At 35.5% G+C, this 24,411-nt stretch overlaps 1 protein-coding gene across 1 annotated transcript in view; it reads right to left on the bottom strand.

Annotated features, from left to right (window-relative positions):
- The window catches only part of STK3 (serine/threonine kinase 3), a 272,655-nt gene that overhangs the window by 214,588 nt on the left and 33,656 nt on the right, over nt 1-24,411 (bottom strand). Inside the window, exons 2-3 of the mRNA XM_059165944.1 lie at nt 14,424-14,504; nt 5,328-5,456 (exon numbers count right to left, since the gene is read on the bottom strand). Coding sequence (XP_059021927.1) covers nt 5,328-5,456; nt 14,424-14,504 — 210 coding nt within the window. The remainder of the gene's footprint in view (nt 1-5,327; nt 5,457-14,423; nt 14,505-24,411) is intronic.

Here is a 24,411-nt window from a genome sequence, read left to right as displayed (position 1 = left end):
GACTGACTTTGAAACGGGCTGTAGTCTTCAGCTCTGCCACCCACAATGGCTGGAATTCCTTCTGTTCCACATCCTCACCAGGATTTGGCGTTGTCAGTGTTTGAGATTTGGGCCATTTGAACAGGTGTGTAGTGTGGTATCTAACTGCTGTGCTAATTTGTATTTCTCTGATGACACGGGACACGAAACATCTTTTCCTGTGCTTATTTGCCATCAGCAAATCTGCGCTGGTAAGGTCTCTGTGAAGGTCTTTGGCCCATTTTTTCATTGGGTTGCTTGTATCCTTGTTAAGTTTTAAGGATTCTTTATATATTTTGGAAAAAAGTTCTTAACAGAAACATTTTGCAAACATTTTCTGAAGTCTTCCCATTATGAGCATGTGATAATTACAATACTAAGAAATGGCTATTTTTCATTACATAAGTTTCCTTAACATCTTTCTACAACCTTAATAGTGTTCTAAACTTGAGGGGGTAACACAATGCTTTCACAAAGGCAATATGAACACTCTCTTATGCAAACTGAACTCTCCCCAACAGAAACCTCAATCATTGGGGCACCTGGGAGGCTCAGTAGGTTACACCTCTACCTTCGGCTCAGGTCATGATCTCAGGGTCCTGGGATCGAGCCCCGCATTGGGCTCTCTGCTCAGCAGGGAGCCTGCTTCCCCCCACCCCACCTGCCTCTTTGCCAACTTGTGATCTCTCTCTATCAAATAAATAAATAAAATCTTAAAAAAAAAAAAAAAGAAAGAAAGAAACCTCAATCACAGCAAGTCACTTCTCGGCCCATCCAAAAATGAAAATACATATACATGAACTGACACAAATTGCCAAAATTCATCACAAATCCTTCGATGTGATTTTCAAACTTTTGCGCATCTCACTAACCATGTTTAAATGGAATTTTACCCAGAAACATCAGCAAATAGAACAGGTAAGAGAGGAACAATACTGGCAGAAGCCTCTGAGCAGACCCACTAAAAATGTGCTATTCCCAACACATGCATCTCCTCTCCTCTTTGCCCCCCAAATCTAAGCCATCCGAAGTCACTCAGTTTGAGTATGACTCCCTGTGGTAGCTTTCCCTGAGTCTCCAATGCTGAGATGTTAGTTATGTCCTCCAGCCCACAGAGTTCCCCGTATTTACCTCATCACAGCCGTTTCCACACTGCATTAAAACAGCACAGTCAGTCACCTGCCTCTTCTACCTGACTGAAAGTCCCTCTAAGGCTAAGACTCACTCCCTGTTGCATGAATAAGTAAGTGGGTAAGCGTGTGCCTTGATGCATGGTGACAACACATTTCTCCTGGTTAACATATGAGAAGTTTCTTGAGGAGTGTAGGGACCAGGAATATAGGAGCTGTGTCAACTGTGGCTCCCTTAGATCCACATTATCTAGGACATAGTATTCCCAAGTATTACTGACCAGCTCCTGCCTCTACCCCCAGCAGTGCCTTGAGAGTGCTTCAGTTTGAACTGCTGGAATCTTTTTTGTAGACTTTGCTTTCTTCAGCACTGGCCCTAGAGACAGCAAATGTGGGATCTTTCAGCATCCCAGGCCCTAACTGGCTGTGTGATCCTGAACAACCACATAAAATCTCTAAGTCTCATTTTCTATACCTGTAAAATAGTTCTAAAATACGCTTTAGTACCAGGAGCCTGTTCCTCAAATAAAATTTTAGAATGAGTCCCAATATAGAAAAAAGATGAAAGCAATGACTAAAGTTTCCCGTTCTGCTCAATTCTTCACTGTTTGAGGAAAATACCCCCACCTCCTTAGAACAGAGTACATTTGCAAAACTCTAAACTAATAGAGATCCAGTCTAGCATTAACATTCTATGATTTATATATCCAACAAATATTTATTAAATGTCTACTCTGTGCCAAGCACTGGACTAGACACAAAAGATTCTGTAATAAACAATGCAGATGGGCTTCCTCAAATATTTATGCCAAAATGCAGTATTAAACACATGTTTAATATTTACTAAAATGAACAAAAAAAATTTTAAACACCCTCTGGTCTCTTTTTGGAGTGTAGAAAGCAAGACAATTTGCCAAGTGCCCAACTAGCTAAATAGACTTTTTTTCAATTTCAGAAATGCAAATCTCATTTTCTCTAACCAAATTCCACTGCTGTAAGTGGAAATTTTTCAATTTGTATTGTTTTCCTGCAAGTCATTTTTATGCCAGTTTCCCAATAACACATCTACATTAACACTAGTAATTCATAGCTAAAATGTAATGCTTGCTTCTGTCATTTCCTAGTTTATTTTTCACTTGCCCTATCTTTTAGCATTTTTAGAATCTTTTAACTTACTAATTTTTCTGATCCTTCACTATTTCATATGAATAGTGAATCTGAAAATAAAATCCAAAAGGCATAAATCATTTTTTACCATTAACTGTTTCATCCATCTACTCATTTCATTCAACAAATACTTGAGACATCCCTACTACCTACAAAGCATTCTGCTATAAAGTGGTACAAAATTTCTTAAAACACATTCACATCTTCTTCCCCTTTTATTCTTTCCTCTTCCTTCCCTTTCCTTTCCTTTGTAACAAGAACAAGGAACAGTTTTCCCTATAGTTTCCTCAACCTATAAATGCTCTTCCATATTCCATATACATACCATATCCATTCACACTCAATCAATAAAAAAGTACAGTGCTAGGCATTACATATGTGGTAAGAAATAGGATTCCTTTTTTCAGGGAATGAAAGGAGGGATAAAGATAGTGAAGACATTGCAAAAGGAGAATCTAAAACACAGTGTCATCAGAAGTACCAGGAAAAGAAACAAAGACAACTCTCAGTTTTGTTATGGAAAGACTACGTAGATGATGATGCCCTGAATAGAGCAGGAATTTGAGAGGCTTACCTGCAACAATTAAAAATTTGATCTAAGAATGTTAAATGTAAAGTCCCTTCTGGATATGGTCCAGTTGAGTCACCCAGACAAGAATCAGTAATAGCTGTATTTGAATAACCACTACATGGCAAGGTCCAAAGGCACTTCGTAAAATATAATCCCAAATTCACAGAATTTAAGTCAGTTGATACAGAATGCAAGTAAACATGTGATTAAAAGAGAAACACAGGTAAAAGAGAAGACTGGAAGCATAAGCATAAATATATGCCATCCTTGGGATATTGGATCTTTCCAGGCAACAGGACATTTAAGGTTTTAAACTGAGAATGACCTCTTTAGGTTTGCATTTTAGAGTGATCACTCTAGCTTCAGGGCAGAAAATGAGTTGGAGGAGTCAAAAATGAAAGGAAGGTGAATGAATAGGAAGCTGAGAAAGAAATGTGAGCAAGAGCTGATAGGTTTCAAGACAAACCAAGGTCAGAGGAAGACATGTACAGTAAGTAGTATTTGAGATTCTGCCTTTCCTAGAGCACACTCAATTAAAATCTCTAGAGGACAACACCAGTCCCTAAAGTACATTTAGTGATAATAACAAAGTAATAACAACAACACACAAATATTAAGTACCTGATAGGTCTAACATTACTCTCTCTCAGTCTTTCTTTTTCTACATCAAACTGTGAGAACCACATTCTTATCAAATTAACCAAATTAACAGCAAGGTCTGGGAAAATCTCGGAATGACATATTTTGATCTGGGAGCTGATGAATGTGTAATTTTTTTTTTCTATAACCACTTGAATTTCCAGGTATACAATCTTTATAAAAAATACATAATATAATCTAAATATATAGCATACAATAAAGAAAAGCAAAACTGAACAAACTCAAGAAACAAAGTTCCTCTAGGACTATTCAGTCACCTCATTAGCCAAAGGACATGTAATATATGGATTCTATACACTTTTGGAAAGGAAAGTTTTTCATAGATCTCTTACTAACGGGGCCCTGATTCGATTAGGGGTGACAATGTGTCCAGATCCCCTAAGTCATCAGCTATAAGACACCATGTGACTCAATCAATTTTAATGAATAAAACATAAGCTGAGGGTTTCTGAGAAAGCCCTTGACTGCTTTTTCCCTTTTCCTCCTGCCTGGAACATAAACATAAGGCTGGAGCAAGAGTAGCCTTCTTCCAACCATGAGACAATAAGTATGGGCAGGCCTTAATAAGGACAGCACAGTGTGAGAAAAGAAGCCTTAGACAGTTGTCACTTTGTCGCTGCTACCTGTAGACTTTCTATAAAGAGAGAGTAACAAAATCTCTTTTCAATCAAGTAACTAGAGGCTAAACATAGTCTTTTTTTTTTTTTTTTTTTTTTTTTTTTTTTTTTTTTTTTTTAAAGATTTTATTTATTTATTTGACAGAGAGAAATCACAAGTAGATGGAGAGGCAGGCAGAGAGAGAGAGAGGGAAGCAGGCTCCCTGACGAGCAGAGAGCCCGATGCGGGACTCGATCCCAGGACGCTGAGATCATGACCTGAGCCGAAGGCAGCGGCCCAACCCACTGAGCCACCCAGGCGCCCGAGGCTAAACATAGTCTTAATGTATAAACTCTGCATCCCTGACCTGGCTATTTAATAGGACATAAAAGACCCTTCATGATCAGCTCTATTTACCTATCCCAAATCATTTCACACTAAACTCCGTCTCACACCTTCCACTCTAGTAATTCTAAACCTTGTCAGAACAGCACATACCAGTGTGCTGTTTCACCTCTCTACCTGTAATTCTCTTTACTCTCTCTGGTCCCTCCATTTCTTTACCCAATTTTAATAAACTCTTCCTCAGCATGCCGGACTTCGTAACTCCTGGCTGAGGGAGATGCCCTGCCTCGCAGCTCTCACATTACCCCTTGCAAACAGTCAGCAGAGCAACTGTGCTATGGCACAGCTATTTCTTTAAGGATCTGTCTTCCCAATTAGGTTAGCAGCTCCTCAAGAAGAAAAACAGTATCTTAGTTCTCTTGGTATTCCTAGATCCTGGTACAGTATCTGGCCCACTGGGAAAGCTCAGTAAATGTTTGTTGAATGAATTAGAGTTACATGAAACATGGCTGTGTTTAATTAGTAGAAACAGTTATATAAAAAAGACTGTTAAATGACCCCCCCTTAACATCAAAAAATAATTTTCACCCATAAATGTGCCCCCAAAATGGGAAAACAGCTTGAGTGCTTTCTATCACTGCATGTTGCTTTAAAACATCATTTCTGCTTTAGTCCTAAAGACAACCTTCCAAAACTATCCTCATCTTCATGAAGGGTTAGTCTCAGTTCAGATTCAAAGTCAGAAAACTAACCAGATGACAAAAAAATATATTTTCTTATACATTATTAGCAAAATTCATCAAAATGAAGGTAAATAAAGAAAGAAAATCTCTTCATACCTGTCACATTGTTGCATTATGGAAATTTCTTTGATTATTTCCTGAAGATCTGACTCAACAGGTACTTGTTTAATTGCAACAACTTGACCAGATTCCTTATGTATTGCTTTAAATACACTTCCATAAGACCTAAAAGAAACCAAGACATTTATTTTTTTCCTTTCAAACATCATAAGTATTAAAGAAAAATCTACAAGTTTTTGCATGTAGTCGTTTCCAATTTAAAACACTTAACGGTGATAAATCGAAGTAAACAAATAAGAAAAGTGAATTATACCTTAGCTTTAATGCTTCAAATATATACTTAAAATCTACTAAAATCAAAACGTTAATATATAAAGATTTGCTCTTTTCTTATGAATGAAAACAGACTTACGGTTTGTCAACTCAAACAAATGCAGCATTAAGAAGATATAAATGAAAATTAAAAGAATGAAATGTAGAATAAAAACAGCCAAAGTCTCAAGTTAGCACAAAAGGCTTATCTCACCTTAAGCAAAATCATCCCCAGAATATCAAAGTCCCAGGCCTGTTCAGACTTTAAAAGCACATGAAACCCTCAGCTGAGGACCACATCCTACCAAAGTTAGAGAAGCAAGGAATGTGGTTCTCCTAAGTCACACATCCAAGATCTTCTCAAACACTCCTTCTCCTCCTCAAGAGCAAGACCACATGATGACAGGTAAATAAAATGAATAATGGGATCTAACTTCCACTTGCCCAAAAAGTGTCTCTGCTACAGCTCTTGAAACTTTGCCAAGTAAATATTTATGTGTTTTTAGAAAGCAGAAACAATGAGAGAGAGAAGCCATGTTGTATACTTTGGTATGAATTAGAAGACAAAGTAAACCGTGCTAGCACTTACAGTTCTGTCAGCCAGATACCAGGATTGGTGTTTTATGTGCGTTATCAAATTCAACTCTCTCAACACAAATATCCATCACCATTTTCTATGATGAGGAAACAGAGACTCGATAGTGGAAACAAACAAGGACAGAATTTAAACATATAAGGATTCCAAGGATCATATACTTCTCACTAAATCATTTCTACAGAAGAGAAAGAAGAGCAAGCCATTGGAAGACATGGAATGTTTCCTAATATTAGAAAACCATGCAAAATTACTTTCACATTTATAATCGCTTAAAATAAGTGAAAAATCAGTAATAAAACAGCTACCTTAACAAAATGAATTTTATCCATCCTGTTCTTTAAGCTTTCCAAAGTAATTTAGTTTGATACTCAGAGATACTGTGTGTATAGTCCTGATTTATACACATAAACACACACACATATATCCCCTTAAAAGTCATGTGTTTAAGTATACATATGTATGTATATAAACCCGTGTGTGTGTGTGTGTGTGTGTGTGTATTCCCTCAAAAATCAGTAAAGAATTCAGTGCTGGATTCTCTCTCATGAAGTAAGCAACACCATCACTCCTTTCTAAAGTCTCATCACAGCAAAAGAGAAGATTCCTTTCCCTGAATGGATCCTAGTTAAGAGTCTGACAATAAGAAGAATATGCATGAAATCTCAATGGCAAAAAGTTAAGGAGAACCATCATTCTTCAGATGTGGTTGTAGCAGATGAACTGGTGGATGACAGACATAAAGGCCTCCTGCTGAGCTTTTGATAACCACCACATTTGCTGCTATAGAATGAGATAGTTGGCGGGAGCTTCGCAAAGACTCGAGGATTCCAGCAGACCCCCAGTGAGCTTTTAAGAAATACCACTTCAGTGTTTCAGGCTGACATACTCACTGTTGGCTTCTCCGCAACCTTCAGCAGCAGATTTCATGACCTTTTCTTCTGTGGCCCTTCCATAAGTCACCTGAGCTCCTAATTTTATAATAAACTCTCCATATCCACGGTACACAGAGTACTCAGTGGGGAGCAGGAAGCCTGTTTCTCCCTCTCCCACTCCCCTTGCCTGTGCTCATTCTCACTCGGGCTGTCAAATAAATAAATAAAATCTTTAAAAAATAAATTTTAAAAAAGGAATGCTATGGTGAAAATAAAGGTACAAATACTATAGAACAGGCTAGCTGCTCTGGCCTACACCAGAAAAGTTATGTAACAAATATAACAAACTCAGAGCTTAAACTTCCAGCTCAAGACTGAGAAACAGAAAACTTCTGAATGACCCCAAAGATTTTTTTTTAATTTTGTAAAAGATTTATTTATTAGAGAGATGGAGAGAGAGCACAAGTAAGCAGAGCAGCAGGCAGAGGGAGAGGGAGAAGCAGGCTCTCCACTGAGTTTCTTAATTCTTGTAGGCACAGGGCTGAGACTTCCAAAAACAAGCTTAAGGTCTAATCTAAGCTGGAAGCTGAATTATACTGCAAGCTAAATTCACATCTCCAGCTCTATTCTGTTAAAGTTAGGCTTTTAACTATAAAGAGAGGTACCCAGAGAATTGGTAATGGGACATTTAAGTAGATGTTTATTAATCTGAATACCCTGAAACCCCCAAGTCCTATAAGCATCCCTTGCCAACAAAAGCAACCCTATTCCCCAGTCCAAGAAGATGAGCCTCACAATGCCTGAAAATTCCATAATGACCTCACCTGAGGCAGTCACTTTTCAGGAGAATGAATGTAAACCCTCCTCCACCACCTTGCATTGCCTCCAGTCCTAGAACTACGCTCAAATCCCCAGATACCAGGAGAATGAATAGAAAATCTGATGCAAGAACACCTACTATTCATACCAAAAAAGTTATAAGATTTTGTCAGCTTTTATCACCAAATTCTAAAGAATATATGTGGGAATGGATTCCAAGATTTCCAGTGAGAAAGGAATTCACTGATAGGGATGCAAGACCAGAAATTCCAGACTCTGTGTTATCTCAAACAGTTGGGAGTGTCCCTCACAGTATGCCCAGCTAGTTATCTGAAACCTGGACTCTACAGTGACCTATGTAGAAATGCCACTGATCCTTGGTATACATTAGAGGAAGGAGATCAAAGGTTCAAGGAGATGGAATACTGTAATGGATACATCATTGCTCACCAAAACCCTAACTATCTTCACTGAGGATCCAGAGGATACTCCCTTTCCTAGCACTACTGGACATTCTGCAGTGCAGGTCAGGGAAGCCAACAGTGCAATTGACTCCTCAATTTTAATGAATGATGAGAACCATAAGGCAGTGCAAAGAACTAGCAGCATCTTTCCACCAGAGATAAAAAGGGCATGGTAATCATCATGGGTACCCAAGTAAGGCTGAATTTTCTTTTCATACATCTAGGTCTGGATATCAAAGTTATTCTGGCTTCATAAAAATAACTGCGATGATGCATCCTAAAAGACTTAGCTGGTTTTTTTCTTGGTAAAATGCATATAACATAAAATTCACCATTTTAAAGCACTTTAAAGTATACAATTCAGTGGCATTTAGGCATTCTCAATGTTGTAGAACAATTACCTCTTTTTAGTTCCAAATCATTTGGAACCTGCTTTCTTGTCTCTATGGATACATTTATTCTGGATTCTTCATATAAATGGAATCATGTAATAATATAACTTTTTGTGTCTGGCTTCTTTCACTAAACAGAATTTTCTCAAGGTTCATCCATTCTGTATCATGTGTCAGTACTTCATTCATATAATGGCTAAATATTATTCCATTGTCCAGATATATCACACTTTATCCATTCACCCGTTGATTGACTTTTCCACACTGGGCTCTTGTGAATACTGGTGCTATGAGCTGGTATCTTTTTGTTTTTTTAAGATTTATTTATTTATTTGAGAGAGTGTGTGTGCACACACACAACCAGGGGAAGGGGCACAGGGAGAGGGAGAAAGAGAATCTCCAGCAGGCTTCCCACTGAGCCCATTATGGGGCTCAATCTCATGACCCTGAAATCATGACCTAAGTCAAAATCAAGATTTAAGGATGCTTAACCAACTGAGCCACCCAGGCACCTCGAAATTCATAGACAGATCCTTTTAATTCAAAGACAGATATCTAACTGTCCTTCTATCTTTTCCATGATAATTGTTCTACTTAAGTTTTAACTTCTTTGGGGGTCAATTTATACAATTTAAGTTTTATTAGGAAAGCATCAACTTTTCAATTACTAAATGAGTCATCATTAGAGCAGCATATAGTGGTCTCTTAAGTTTTTTCTTTAGTCAAAATCAGAAGAGGTTTAACTATTTTATTGATCTGCTCAAAAGAAACTGCTTTTGTATTTACCATGTTTAAATTTTATTTTCCATTTCATTAATTTTAAATTTTTCTTTTATGAATTTTCTCTTCCTAATTTTTGGGTACATTTTACTATTTTTCTAAGTTCATTTATAAGCACTAAGTTCTTTTCTTTTGGTCTTTCTTTTTTAGTGATGAAGTTATTTAAGAGTAAATATTTCCCCCTAATTATAGCTTCTGTGGATTGCACAGATATTGGTATGATTTATTTCTTTTTCATTTTCTAAACAATTAGTAATTTCCTCCTCAGTCTATAGGTTACCTCAGATTATGTGTCCTAATTTCCAATAAGTATGGATTTTATCATATTGTAATTACCTTTCTCATTTAAGACTATAATCAAAAATGTGACATGCAAAATCTTTTTCTAGAACTCATTAATCAATGCTCCATGAACATACCAAAAAAGGAATGCCAAAATATGTGTAGTTATAGATATACATATATATAATCAAGTTTATCAATTATAACATTTATACCCTCTTTGTCCTTTTTTTTTTCTGTTAATCTTATCCAACTCTGAAAGCAATATATGAAAATCTCCCATCTGAATAAACTCTTATTAGATTCTCCTGACATTTCTAATAGCTTTCCTTCACAAATTTAACTGTCCTGGTGACTAACATTTATGTATTTCATATAAATTATCTTTTAAGTCATTATCTTATGACCCTATTTATTCTTTATTTGGATATTAACCCCTCTTTATTCACTTGAGATCTTTTAATTTTAACTAATTTACTGGATATAAATATTGCTACTCCTATTTCTTTTTATTTTTATTTGTATGATTATCTTTCTTATCTAGTATCTCTAGTAGGAAATGTCCCTACATTTCTACCCTTTGTATTACACACGTCTTTTATAAATAGCATATTGTTAGATTTTGCATTTTAATCGACCCTACTAATTTTTCTTTGTTTCTTTTTCTTAAGATTTATCCACTTATTTGAGAGAGTGAGAGAGTGCAGGGGGAGGAGCAAAGGGAGAGGGAAAGAGAAACTCCAAGCAGACTCCATGCTAAGCACAGAGCCCTACGGGGGCCTGGTCTCATGACCCTGAGATCCCAAAACCAAGAGTCAGATGCCCAACAGACTGTTCCACCCAGGAGCCCTTAATGGGAGAGCTGACATTTAGTGAAAAATATTATTTCATTAATTTCCTTCCAATTTATGTTCAGCTTATTACTTCACACTTTTGCTTCTCTTTTTCCTTGTTCTTGTTGGTTTACACCATTCTAATTGTTTTATGCCTTTTATTGTTTTGAATGTTCTTGTATACTCTGTCATTTTATTAAATGCCCCTATGTGTAAAAATGAAACATTTAAAATTCATATTCACAATTTATTTTAAATTATATTTTAAAACTTTATCAACTATTCCTATCTCACTGAGACACTCTATTTAAATCTATTATTCATTTTTTCCCAAGTAAAATGAGTCCCAATGTCCTAAAAGATGCCCTTATGTTCACTTGCCTAAAAAGTCAAGATCTTTCAAGCTTATTAATAAGAATACCACACAGAATGAACTCATAAACTTCTTGTGAATCACTTTATAACACATTTCCTGCCTTTCTTTATATATATACATATATTTATAATAGTAGTATATATAAGAAGTAGGATATATATATATATATATACATACTACTTAGCTGAAAAACACTATTACCAGATCTAACACAATCCAGTCTTTTTAAATCCATACTGACTGCTACAAAGTAATATTAATTACTACTACTATTCTTTTTTCTTTCCACTTTTACTGAGATAATCTGACATATAACATTTATTAGTTTAAGGTGTACAACAAAATGATTTATGTATATACTAGAAAATGACTACCATGAGTTTAGTTGACACCTACTAGCAAACAGAAAAAAAGTTTTTCTTATGATGAGAACTTTTAAGACCTACTCTTTTAGCCACATTAAAATATTTAACATACTATTATTAACCGAGTCACCATGTTATACATGTATATCCTTGGAACTAATTTATCTTGTAACTAGAAGTTTATACCCTTTGACTAATTTCACCCATTTCCTCCACTCCCCATTATCACCACTCTGGCAACCACCAATTTGTTCTCTGTTTCTATGAGTTTGGCTTCTTAGATTCTACACATAAGTGATATCATACAGAATTTTACTATGACTTATTTCATTTAGCATATTGCCCTTTTATGACTGAATAATATTCCACTATATATATAAATCTTCCCTGATTTATAAAAGTTATGTCTTGCTAAATCCATAATAAATTCAAAATATCACAAGAAAGAAATGCATTTAATACATTTAATCTACTGAACAGGTAGCTTAATCTAGCCCATCTTAAATGTGCTCAGAACACTTAACACCAGCCTATACTTGGGCAAAATCGTCTAACACAAGGCTCATTTTATAATAAAGTATTGAATACTTCATACAATTTGTTGAATACTGTGCGGAAAGTGAAAAACAGAACAGCTATATGAGCACACAATTGTTGCATATCAATTGTTTACCTTCATTTGCATGGCTAAATAAGAGCTGTGGCATATTTCTGCTGCCCACTACAACAAGAAGGGTATCATACTATAGATCATTAGCCCAGGAAAGATTAAAATTCAAAATCAACATATGGTTTCTACTGAATATGTATGACTTCTACACCAACATAAAGTTGAAAACTCATAAATCAAACCATGTAAGTTATGGACTATCTGTATATACCACATTTTCTTTATCCCCTCAACCATCAATGGAACACTTATATTGTTTCCATGTAAACAGTGGTGCAGTGAACATAGGTGCAAATATCTCTTCAAGACAGTGACTTTGTTTCCTTTATATACATATGTGTATATATACACATACATATATATATTGCTTGATCATATGATAGTTCTATTTTTAATATTTTGAAGAACTTCCATACTGTTTTCTATAGTGGCTGCACCAATGTTCATTCTTACAGTGCACAGCAGTTCCCTGTTCTCCACATTCTCACCAATACTTATTATTTCTTGTCTTTTTGATAACTAATATTGTAACAAGTGTGAGGTGATATCTCATTGTGGTTATGATTTACATTTCCCTGATGATTAGTGATGTTTCATGTCCCTGCTCACCATCTGGATGTATTCTTTGGAAAAACATCTATTCAGATCCTCCACCCATTTTTTAATGGAAATGTTTGGATTTTTGCTATTAACATGTATGAGTTCTTTATACGTTTTAGATATTAACCCCTTAGCAGATGTATCTGTATTTTCTCCCACTCCAGAGGCTGCTTTTTCACTTTATTGGTGGTTTTCTTCACTGTGAAGAAGCTTTTTAGTTTGATGTGGTCACACTTGTTTGTTTCGTTTTGCTTTTGTTGACTTTGCTTTGGGTGTCAAATCCAAAAAGTCATGCCAAGACCAACGTCAAGGAGCTTACTGCCTATGTTTTCTTCTTGGAGTTTTCGGTTTCAGGTCTTACATTCAAGTCTTTAATCCATTTTTTTAAAGATTTTATTTATTTATTTGACAGAGAGAGAGATCACAAGTAGGCAGAGAGGGACACAGGCTCCCCGCTGAGCAGAGAGCCTGATGCGGGGCTCAATCCCAGGACTCTGAGATCATGACCTGAGCTGAAGGCAGAAGCTTTAACCCACTGAGCCACCCAAATGCCCCTCTTTAATCCATTTTTAGCTGATTTTTAGGTATGGTATAAGAAAGAGGCCCAGTTTCATTCTTTTACATGTGGCTATCCATTTTTCCCAACATAATTTCTTAAAGAAACTATCCTTTCTCCATTGTATATTCTTGGCACCCTTGTCCTAAATTAATTGGCTATATATACATGGGTTTATTTCTGGGCTATTATGTTTCATTGATCTAGGTATCTGCTTTTATGCCAATACCATACTATTTTGATCACCAGAATTTCATAATATAGTTTGAAATCAGGGAACATAATACCTCCAGCTTGATTCTGCACTTTTTTAAAAAAATTAATTTATTTATTTGACAGAGATCACAAGCAGGCAGAGAGGCAGGCAGAGAGAGAGGAAGGGAATCAGGCACCCTGCAGAGCAGAGAGCCCGATGCGGGGTTCGATCCCAGGACCCTGGGACCATGACCTGAGCCGAAGGCAGAGGCTTTAACCCACTGAGCCACCCAGGTGCCCTTGATTCTGCATTCTCATAACTGCTTTAGCTATTTGGGATCTTCTGTGGTTCCAGACAAATTATACAACTGTTTGTTCTACTTCTGTGAAAAATGCCATTGGTATTTTGTTAGGGATTGCACTGAATCTATACACTGCTTTTGGTAACAGTGATATTTACCAATATGAATCTTCCCAATCTATGAGCACAGAGTATCTTTCCATTTATTTGTTTCTTCAAATTCTTCATCAACGTCTTCCAGTTTTCAGTAAACAGATCTTTCACCTCTCTGGTTAAACTTAACCTAGGTATTTCCTTCTTTTTGATGTAACTATAATGCATTTATTACTTATTTTATTAATTCTAACAACTTTTTGATGGATTGAGATTTTCTATATATAATATCATGACATCAGCAAATAGAGACAGTTTCGATATTTTTATTTCTTTTTCTTTCCTAGTTACTCTAGCTAGGACTTCCCATACCATGTTAAATAAAAGCAGTGAGAGTGTTCATCTGTATCATACACCTGAACTTAGAAGAAAAGCTTTCAGTTTTCACCACTGAATACGATGTTTGCTGTGGGCATGTCATATATGACCTTTATGATGTTGACGTGTTTTCCCACTATATTACTTCTATTCAACTTAAGAAAATATACTCTAATGAAAGATTATATAGTATTTTATAAATTTTTTATCATTACCTAAGGCTACTTTTGTATTTTTTGTACTTACCCTTCTCCAAGTTTTTCTAATACATCAAAAACTTCTTCAGGCTGCTTAGTCAAACTGTCTTCACTCAGCTTTTTCAGCTTACTAATGAGAAAAAAAAAGAGAAAGAAAATATTTTCCTTAAGACCTTTTATAAAATTTTTTATTTTATTTTTAAGAGGCAATATGTTCACATAGTTCAAAAATAAACAATAAATTTTTTAAAAATAAGGTAAACAAGCTCCTTTCAACATCTCTTCTAATCTGCCCAGAAACACCTGAAATAACTAGTTTTATTACCTTATGAAATAAATCTTTATACAAATATGAATATATATTTTTATTTCTCTCCCTTAACACACAATATAGCATTCTATACACACTCTTTTCTATCCACACTATTAAATACTATGCTGTTTTCACTTAACAACATGTAGCCTATGTTGAAGTACATAGAAAGCTTCCTCATTCTTTCTTACATCTATATCCTATATTATTGCAAAGATGTAGCATCTCTTACTCACCAATCAGTTATTTATGGATATCTAAGTTTCCTTTTTCTACTATAAACAACACGGTACTGGATAAATGTGTATATAAGTCAGTTCACACATGTGCCAGTATATCTGCATGATAAAATCCCAGAAGTGAAACTGTGAGGTCCAGAGACCACACATACACCCACACAAAAAAATACAGAAGCATATATGTTGACAAACAGGTATATATACCATAGGCATAATCGTATGTCATAACAAATAATGCAATGTAACTAACAAAATCACTATAATAACTACATAATTACTGAAGCTATTGATTACATTCTACATTTTATCTACTATAACAGTATGTTATATAAATATATATGTATACTGATAATATTAGCAAACTGCCCTCCAGTGGGCTCGTACCAATTTATTCTCCTACCATTAATAGAAGAGAGAGCCTCTTTTTTACAGTTCCACCAACAAAGTTCTTAACTATATATTTGGATATTAGTCATATATTAGCTAAGAATTTGTTATTCAGAATAAATTTAATCTTCATCTCTCTTATCATCAGTAAAACAGTATCTTCTAACATTATCATGAAACTAGACCATTTATGCATTTTCTTTGCTCATTTTTCTACTGGTTTTTTTTTGGTCTTTTTCTTATCTGCACATAAGATAAATTGGCCTTTGTTTAAGTTGTAAATATTTTCACTTGTATTTTGACTTCATTTATGAGGTTTTAGTTTTATACTCTATCTGACTGATTGCTGTAAAAAAATGTGTTTTCATTTTGTTTTGCCTTCTTAAAATCATCTACATGTATGGCATATGCAGATAACTGGAATCAAGAGGTGAGAGGGATTATGCACAGTGTATTTGATAGAACAAAATTAATTCAATACAAATAAAGCACCATGCATGAAGAATCAAAAAAATTTAGTATATACAAGAAAAAGTGACCAGAATATAAAGGTAAGCAGGGTCAGGTTTTTAAAAAGTTTTATAAACCCGTTAAGGAGCTCTATTTAAAAATGATCATTTCCCACATAGAAAATCCGAACAGACCAATTACTAAGAACAAAACTGACCTGATTTAATCAAAACATTACCAAAAAATAAAGGTCTAGGACCAGATGGCTTTACAGGTGAATTCTATCATTTAAAGAATAGTTAATACCTATTCTCTTCAAATTATCACAAGAAACAGTAGAGGAAGAAAAGCTTCCAAATACATTCCACAAGGTCAGCATGACCCTGATACCAAAACCAAAGATGATACAAAAAAAGAAAATGACAGGCCAATTTCCCTGATGAACACAGATGTAAAAATCCTCAACAAAATATTAAACACATACAACAATATATTAAAAAGATCATTCACCATGATCAAGTAGGATTTATTCCAGGGATGCAAGGATGGTTCGATATTCACAAATCAATCAACACGATACACCACATAAACAAAACAAAGGATAAAAATCGTATGATCATCTCAATTGATGCTAAGAAAACATGGGACCAAATTCACCACCCACTCAAGATAAAAACTCTCAACAAAGTGGGCTTAGATAATTCTAAAATTTATATGGAACCAGAAAAGACCTCGAATAGCTAAAGGGATATTGAAAAAGAAAGCCAACGTTGGTGGCATCACAATCCCGGACTTCAAGCTCTATTACAAAGCTGTCATCATCAAGACAGCATGGTACCGGCACAAAAACAGACCCATAGATCAATGGAACAGAATAGAGAGCCCAGAAATAGACTCTCAACTCTATGGTCAACTAATCTTCGACAAAGCAGGAAAGAATGTCCAATGGAAAAAAGACAGCCTCTTCAATAAATGGTGCTGGGAAAATTGGACAGCCACATGCAGAAAAATGAAATTGGACCACTTCCTTACACCACACACGAAAATAGACTCAAAATGGATGAAGGACCTCAATGTGCGAAAGGAATCCATCAAAATCCTTGAGGAGAACACAGGCAGCAACCTCTTCGACCTCAGCCGCAGCAACATCTTCCTAGGAACAACGCCAAAGGCAAGGGAAGCAAGGGCAAAAATGAACTATTGGGATTTCATCAAGATCCAAAGCTTTTGCACAGCAAAGGAAACAGTTAACAAAATCAAAAGACAACTGACAGAATGGGAGAAGATATTTGCAAACGACATATCAGATAAAGGACTAGTGTCCAGAATCTATAAAGAACTTAGCAAACTCAACACCCAAAGAACAAATAATCCAATCAAGAAATGGGCACAAGACATGAACAGACATTTCTGCAAAGAAGACATCCAGATGGCCAACAGACACATGAAAAAGTGCTCCATATCACTCGGCATCAGGGAAATACAAATCAAAACCACAATAAGATATCACCTCACACCAGTCAGAATGGCTAAAATCAACAAGTCAGGAAATGACAGATGCTGGCGAGGATGCGGAGAAAGGGGAACCCTCCTACACTTTTGGTGGGAATGCAAGCTGGTGCAACCTCTCTGGAAAACAGCATGGAGGTTCCTCAAAATGTTGAAAATAGAACTGCCCTATGACCCAGCAATTGCACTATTGGGTATTTACCCTAAAGATACAAACGTAGTGATCCAAAGGGGCACGTGCACCCGAATGTTTATAGCAGCAATGTCCACAATAGCCAAACTATGGAAAGAACCTAGATGTCCATCAACAGATGAATGGATCAAGAAGATGTGGTATATATACACAATGGAATACTATGCAGCCATCAAAAGAAATGAAATCTTGCCATTTGTGACAACATGGATGGAACTAGAGCGTATCATGCTTAGCGAAATAAGTCAAGTGGAGAAAGACAACTATCATATGATCTCCCTGATATGAGGAAGTGGTGATGCAACATGGGGGCTTAAGTGGGTACGAGAAGAATAAATGAAAGAAGATGGGATTGGGAGGGAGACAAACCAATCTCACAAAACAAACTGAGGGTTGCTGGGGGGAGGGGGTTTGGGAGAAGGGGGTGGTTTTATGGACATTGGGGAGGGTATGTGCTTTGGTGAGTGCTGTGAAGTGTGTAAACCTGGTGATTCACAGACCTGTACCCCTGGGGATAAAAATATATGTTTATAAAAAATAAAAATTATATTAAAAATAAATTAGAAAAATTTTACTAGAATAGAACAAAAGAATAAACATATGCATATATATATCTATATGAAATAATACATATATATTGTACATGTCTATATACATTTAATGCATGTACATAGATGTTATATATGCATGCATATACATATGTGTGTATATGTATACATATACATGTTTTTATATAGGTATGCTTGTATATAGGAACATATGCACATTTATGTAGTCATTTATAACTATATATTGGTATGTATATATCTCATAATGCTGAATATTAGAAAATTATAGAATTATAGAAATATAAAGTATTTTATATATTTGTAGTATTTTAAGCCTAAAATAATGTACTGGAATAATACAGACCAAATTTACTAAAAAAAAAAAAAGAAGGAAATAACTCAACACAATAAAGGCCTTTTATGAAATATCCACAGCTAACATCACAGTTAATAGTGAAAAATTGAGAGCTTTTCCTTCAAGATCAGGAACAAGACAAAGATATCCATCCACTTGCACCACTTTTATTCAACATAGTAGTGGAAATCCAAGCCATAGCAATCAGACAAGGAAAAGAAATAAGAGGCATCCATATTGGTAAAGAAAAAGTTAAATTGTCACTATTTGCAAGGAACATAAACACTGTACATACAAAATTCTAATGACTCCATAAAAAAACTAAAAGAAGTAAGAATGAATTCAGTAAACCTGCAGGACACAAAACTAATACCTAGAAATTGGTAGCATTTCTATATACTAATAGCAAAGTAGCAGAAAGAAAAATTAAGAAAACACAATTTATAACTGCACCAAAAAAGAATAAAATGCCTAGGAACAAACATATCCAAAGAGGTGAAAGACCTATACTTCAAAAACTATAAAGCATTAATTAAAGGAATTAAAGATGACACAAATAGAAAAAAATTCTACACTCATGGATCAAAAGAACAAATATTGTTCAAATGCCCATTCTACCCCAAGCAATCTACAGATTCACAGTCCCAATCAAAATGCCAACAACATTTTTGTTAAAACTAGAACAAATAATCCTCAATTTGTATGGAACCACAAAAGACACTGAATAGCCAAAACAATCTTGAGAAAGAAGAACAAAGCCAGAGATATCACAATTATACATTTTAAAACTGTAGTAATCAAAACAATAATGGTACCAGCACAGTACACAGACATATAGATCAACAGAACAGAACAGAAAGCCCAGATAAACTCACAATTGTACAGTCAATTAACCAATGACAAAGGAGGCAAAATGACACAATGGGGAAAAGACAGTCTCTTCAAAAATTGGTGCTGGGAAAACCGCATGGCTACATGTAAAAAATGAAACCAGATCACCTTTTAATACCATACACAAAAATAAATTTGAAATGGATTCAAGATTTAAATGTGAGACCTGAAACCATAAAAATCCTAGAAGAAAATATAAGCACTAATTTCTCTGATATTAACCATAACAACATTTTTCTAGATATGTGAATTTGTCAAGAGAACCAAAAACAAAAATAAACTACTGGGACTACATCAAAATAAAAACCTTTTGCACAGCAAAGGAAACAAATCAACAACAAAAAAAAGAGAACCTACTAAATGGAAGAAGATATTTGCAAATGATGTATCCAATAAGGGGTTAATATACAAACTTAAGAACTTACACAACACCAAAAAATAACAATAATAATAAACAATCTGATTTAAAAAGAGCATAGGATCTGAACAGCCCTTTCTCCAAAGACATTCAGATGACCAACAAGACACATAAAAAGATGCTCAACATCACTAATCATGAAAAATGCAAATCAAAACCACAATGAGTTATCACCTCACACCTGCCAGAATGGCTAAAATCAAAAACTTAATAAATAACAAGAACTGGCAAGAATACGGCAGAAATACCATATGCTCCAGTAATTCTACTACTGAGTATTAACCCAAAGAAAATGAAAACACTAATTCAAAAAAAGAGAGCGGGTCGCCTGGGTGGCTCAGTGGGTTAAGCCTCTGCCTTCAGCTCAGGTCATGGTCTCAGGGTCCTGGGATCGAGCCCCGCATCGGGCTCTCTGCTCAGCGGGGAGCCTGCTTCCCTTCCTCTCTCTCTCTCTGTCTGCCTGTCTGCCTACTTGTGATCTCAAATAAATAAACAAAATCTTAAATAAATAAATAAACAAACAAACAAACAAAAAGGTACTCCTATGTGTATCACAGCATTATTTACAACAGCCAAAATGTGAAAGCAACTTAAGTGTTTATCAGTTTTTGAATGGGTAATGAATATATGTTATATGTGCACACACACACACACACACACACACACACAGAGAAATATTACATAGCCATAAAAAAAGTTGAGATGTTGCCATTTCAGATGACATGAATGGACCTAGTGGTTATCATACTAACTTATTTCAAGTCAGGCTGAGAAAGGCAAATACCACATGATTTCACTCATACATGGAATCTTCAAAAAAAAAATGAATAAATAAAAGTCAAAATCAGACCTATAAATACAAAGAAAAAACTGATGGCTGTTGGAGGGGAGAGGAGTGGGGGACTGGGCAAAATGGGTGAGGCAGGGTGGGAAATACAGGCTTCTAGTACGGAATGAATAAGTCATGGTAATAAAAAACACAGCATAATGATCATAGTTGATGATATAATAGTGATATATAGAGACAAATGGTAGCTACACTTGTGGTAGCCATAGCATAATGTATAAACTTGCTGAGCCACTATGTGAACCTATGTGTACTATGTTCACTATGGATATTCCTGAAATAATGTAACACTATGTGTTAACAATATTCAAAAAAATAAAAAATCACTTCTCCTCTAATGCAGTGGAAAGATATACAGTAAGCTAAAGTGAGAAGACAAACTGTAGTTAGAAGCAGATTCAAAATATGGATGCATAGAATAAGTATTAGCAGTAAGAATGAAGAGAAAATATTTAACATATTAAAGAGACATTATCAACAGAAACTGGTTTTGATTAAATATCATTTGATTATGAAATGTCTAAGAAATAAGGGTCAAAGAGAAAACAGATCTCAGGAAATTATATTTACAAAATGCTGACACAAAGGACAAGAAGGTAGTAACCGACCATGTTAAAGGCTACTGAATATTCAAAGAATTTCAAGACAGAATTTCCACTTCCAACCATAAGCAAGTAGCAGGATGCAGAATTATCGATCTGCAGTAAACAACTAGAAAACTCAGTCTATAAGTTTCTATGCATAGAAAACAACTATTTTCAAATGTTAGGTATCAGGCATTTCAGGACTGAGATTTCTAAGAAAAGGGGAGGATGTGAGATAAGCCCTACTGTCACCCATGATTTAGATCTAGAGGCTATGCCCAGATTATTAACACAGGGAAAGGTAAACTCAAACACAGGCCAATAACATTGCTGAGTTGAAGAAACAGAGATGGGAATTTGGGAGGTAATGCAAATAAAATCTGCATCACAGAATACCTGTGAGAAGAAAGCTAGCAGAAAAAGAGCCCTAGCAATCTACATGGGAACTCCCTTAGGTATTTAGCCGAATACCAATCTCTGCATCATTTAAAAAACCTAACAAAATCAATTTCTTAGGAAAAAAAATTACAAGGGAGATGAAAAAGAACAACTCCCGGAGAACCCATGCGACTGAGAATCTTTCCCACTAAGAGAAGCTAAGAGAACTCTCACAATACAAAGATCACCAACAGAGATCCCTCAATGACCTTGTTTTAGAAAGGATACTACATCAACAAAATATAAATTCTACTTTGCATTCTCCAAAAAGGAAATTAAAAACGAGTCTTACAAACACGGAGCCAATCCACAAGATAACTTAAACTGCATACCAAAACAAGTCTAACTCCTTAAACAACTAAGGAGCCCTTATGATTCTGCCTCATAAAAGAAGTGCTAAAGAGATCTCTAGCCCCTTCCTCCATTTGAGGACCCAGCAAGGTACCCACTATGAACAAGAAAGAAAGCTTCTACCTTAATATAACCATCCCAGCACCTTCAACCTTGGACTTCCAAGCTTCCAGAACTGGAAAACAAATTTGTTGTTTATAAGTACCCAGTCTGTGGTGTTTTGTTACAGCAACCTAAACAGACTAAGACAAAAACCCAGTTTGTTTTTTGAAAAGACCAACAGAATTAACAAACTCTTAGCTAGACTTGAGAGAGAGAGAGAAAGAGGAACTCAACTAAAATTAGAAATGAAAGAGGGGACATTAAAAATTAGTGGGTCACAGAAATAAAAAGAATTATAGGAGATTACTATGAATAGTTATAAACCAACATATTAGATAACACAGAAGAAATGGTTAAATTCTTAGAAACATATGACCTACCAAGACTGAATCATGAAAAAATTAAAGATCTCAGCAGAATTGTAATTAAGGAGATTGAAGCAGTAAGCAAAACCATCTCAACAACAACAACAAAGCCCAGAACTACAGGGCTTCACTGGAGAATTCTATCAAACATCAAACATCTAAGAAAGAATTAGCACCAACACTCTCTAACTCTCCCAAAAAACTACAGAGGAAGGAACACTTAGAAACTTACTCTCTGTGAGGCCAGCATTACTATGATACAAAAATTACACAAAAATAAAACATGAAAAGCACAGATCAATATCCTTAATGAGTACTGATGTAAAAATCCTCAGCAAAATACCAGCAAACCAAATTCACAGCACATTAAAAGAATTACAGACCATTACCAAGTGGAATTTATACCAGGAACATAATAATAGTCCAACAAATAAAAAGTAATAATTTAGGGGCACCTAACTGGCTGAGTAAGTTAAGCATCTGTCTCTTAATTTCCGCTCAGGTCATGATCTCAGGGTCACTGAGATCAGACCCCTGTTGGGCTTATGCCTACTTAGGATTCCCTCTCTCCTTCTGCCCCTCATCTCCAGTTCACACTCACTCTCTCTTACTCTCTCTTTCTCTCTCTCTCTCTCCCCCTCTGGGGGGGGGGGGGGGGGAGGAAGCAATCATTATGAAAACCACATGATCATCTCAATTGATGCAGAAAAGTATTTGGCAAAATTCAACAACCTTCCATGATAAAAAACACTCAACAAATCAGAAATCAAAACTACTCAACATATCAGCTTATATCCATTAGAATGGCACCTATCAAAAGGTAATGAACTTAACAAAAAATTTAATGTTTCTTTTACCACCATTTTATTTTTTTAAATAGGTTCCATGCCTAATGTGGGGCTTGAACTCACAACCCCAAGACTGAGTTACAAGCTCTACACACTAAGCCAGCCAGGCATTCCTCTTTTACCACAGTTTTTTAAGAGTGACTTAAAACAGAAAAAAAGAAAATTTTCCCCATTTTTTCATTTATTTAAAATTGTTTAAATCAGGGGCGCCTGGGTGGCTCAGTGGGTTAGGCCACTGCCTTCGGCTCAGGTCATGATCTCAGGGTCCTGGGATCGAGTCCCACATCGGGGGACTGCTTCCCTCTCTCTCTCTCTGGCTGCCTCTCCATCTACTTGTGATTTCTCTCTGTCAAATTAATAAATAAAATCTTTAAAAAAAAAACTGTTTAAATCAAAAATAAAAACTAATGAGGAGCTAAATAGTATATGTTTAAGTCAAACACAGGACAAAACAACACAAAGGAAAAGAGATGAAAAATGGAATTGTGCTCTCATAAGGGCCTCATATTATATGTGAAGTGACAGAAAATTATTTGAAGAAAGATTTTTGATAAGTTAAAAATTCATATTGTAAACCTTAGAGAAATCACTCTGCCTCTAGTTCAGGTCATGATCCCGGGGTCCTGGGATTGAACCCCACACCAGTCTCCCTGCTCAGAGAAAAGGCTGCTTCTCCCTCTCCCACTGCTCCTCCCCACCATGCACATCCACGCTCTCTCCTTCCCATAAATAAATAAAATCTTTTAAAAGACAAAAAAACTTCCCAAATTTGACAACATTAATTTATACATGCAAGAAGAAAAACAAATCCCAAGTAAGATAAGCACAAAAAGATCCACATCTAGACACACTGTAGTCAAACTGCTAAAAGACAAAAAGTCTCAAGAAAGCAGTAAGAGAAAATGACTCCTCATGAATAGTAGAACAAGAATATGATTAGGAGCCAACTTCTCATCAGAAACCAGGCCAGGCCAAAGATAGGGAAAGAACACACTCAAAGGGCTAAACGAATAGTATCTCTAATTCTAAATACAGCAAACTTATCTTCTACAAATGCAGGGGAAATAAGGACATTCCCAGATAAACAAAAACTGAAAAAATCTGTTGCTAGCAGACCTTCTTTATAAAAAATAATAAAGCACTTCTGAATTAAAGGAAATGCCAAATATTTACATAGACATAAAAGATATATTTATCTT

The sequence above is a fragment of the Mustela lutreola genome, chromosome 3 (assembly GCF_030435805.1).
Source record: "Mustela lutreola isolate mMusLut2 chromosome 3, mMusLut2.pri, whole genome shotgun sequence".
NCBI classification, from domain to species: Eukaryota; Metazoa; Chordata; class Mammalia; order Carnivora; family Mustelidae; genus Mustela; species Mustela lutreola.
The sequence above is the reverse complement of the archived record's forward strand: the minus strand, read 5'-3'. Positions and strand labels throughout refer to the sequence as shown.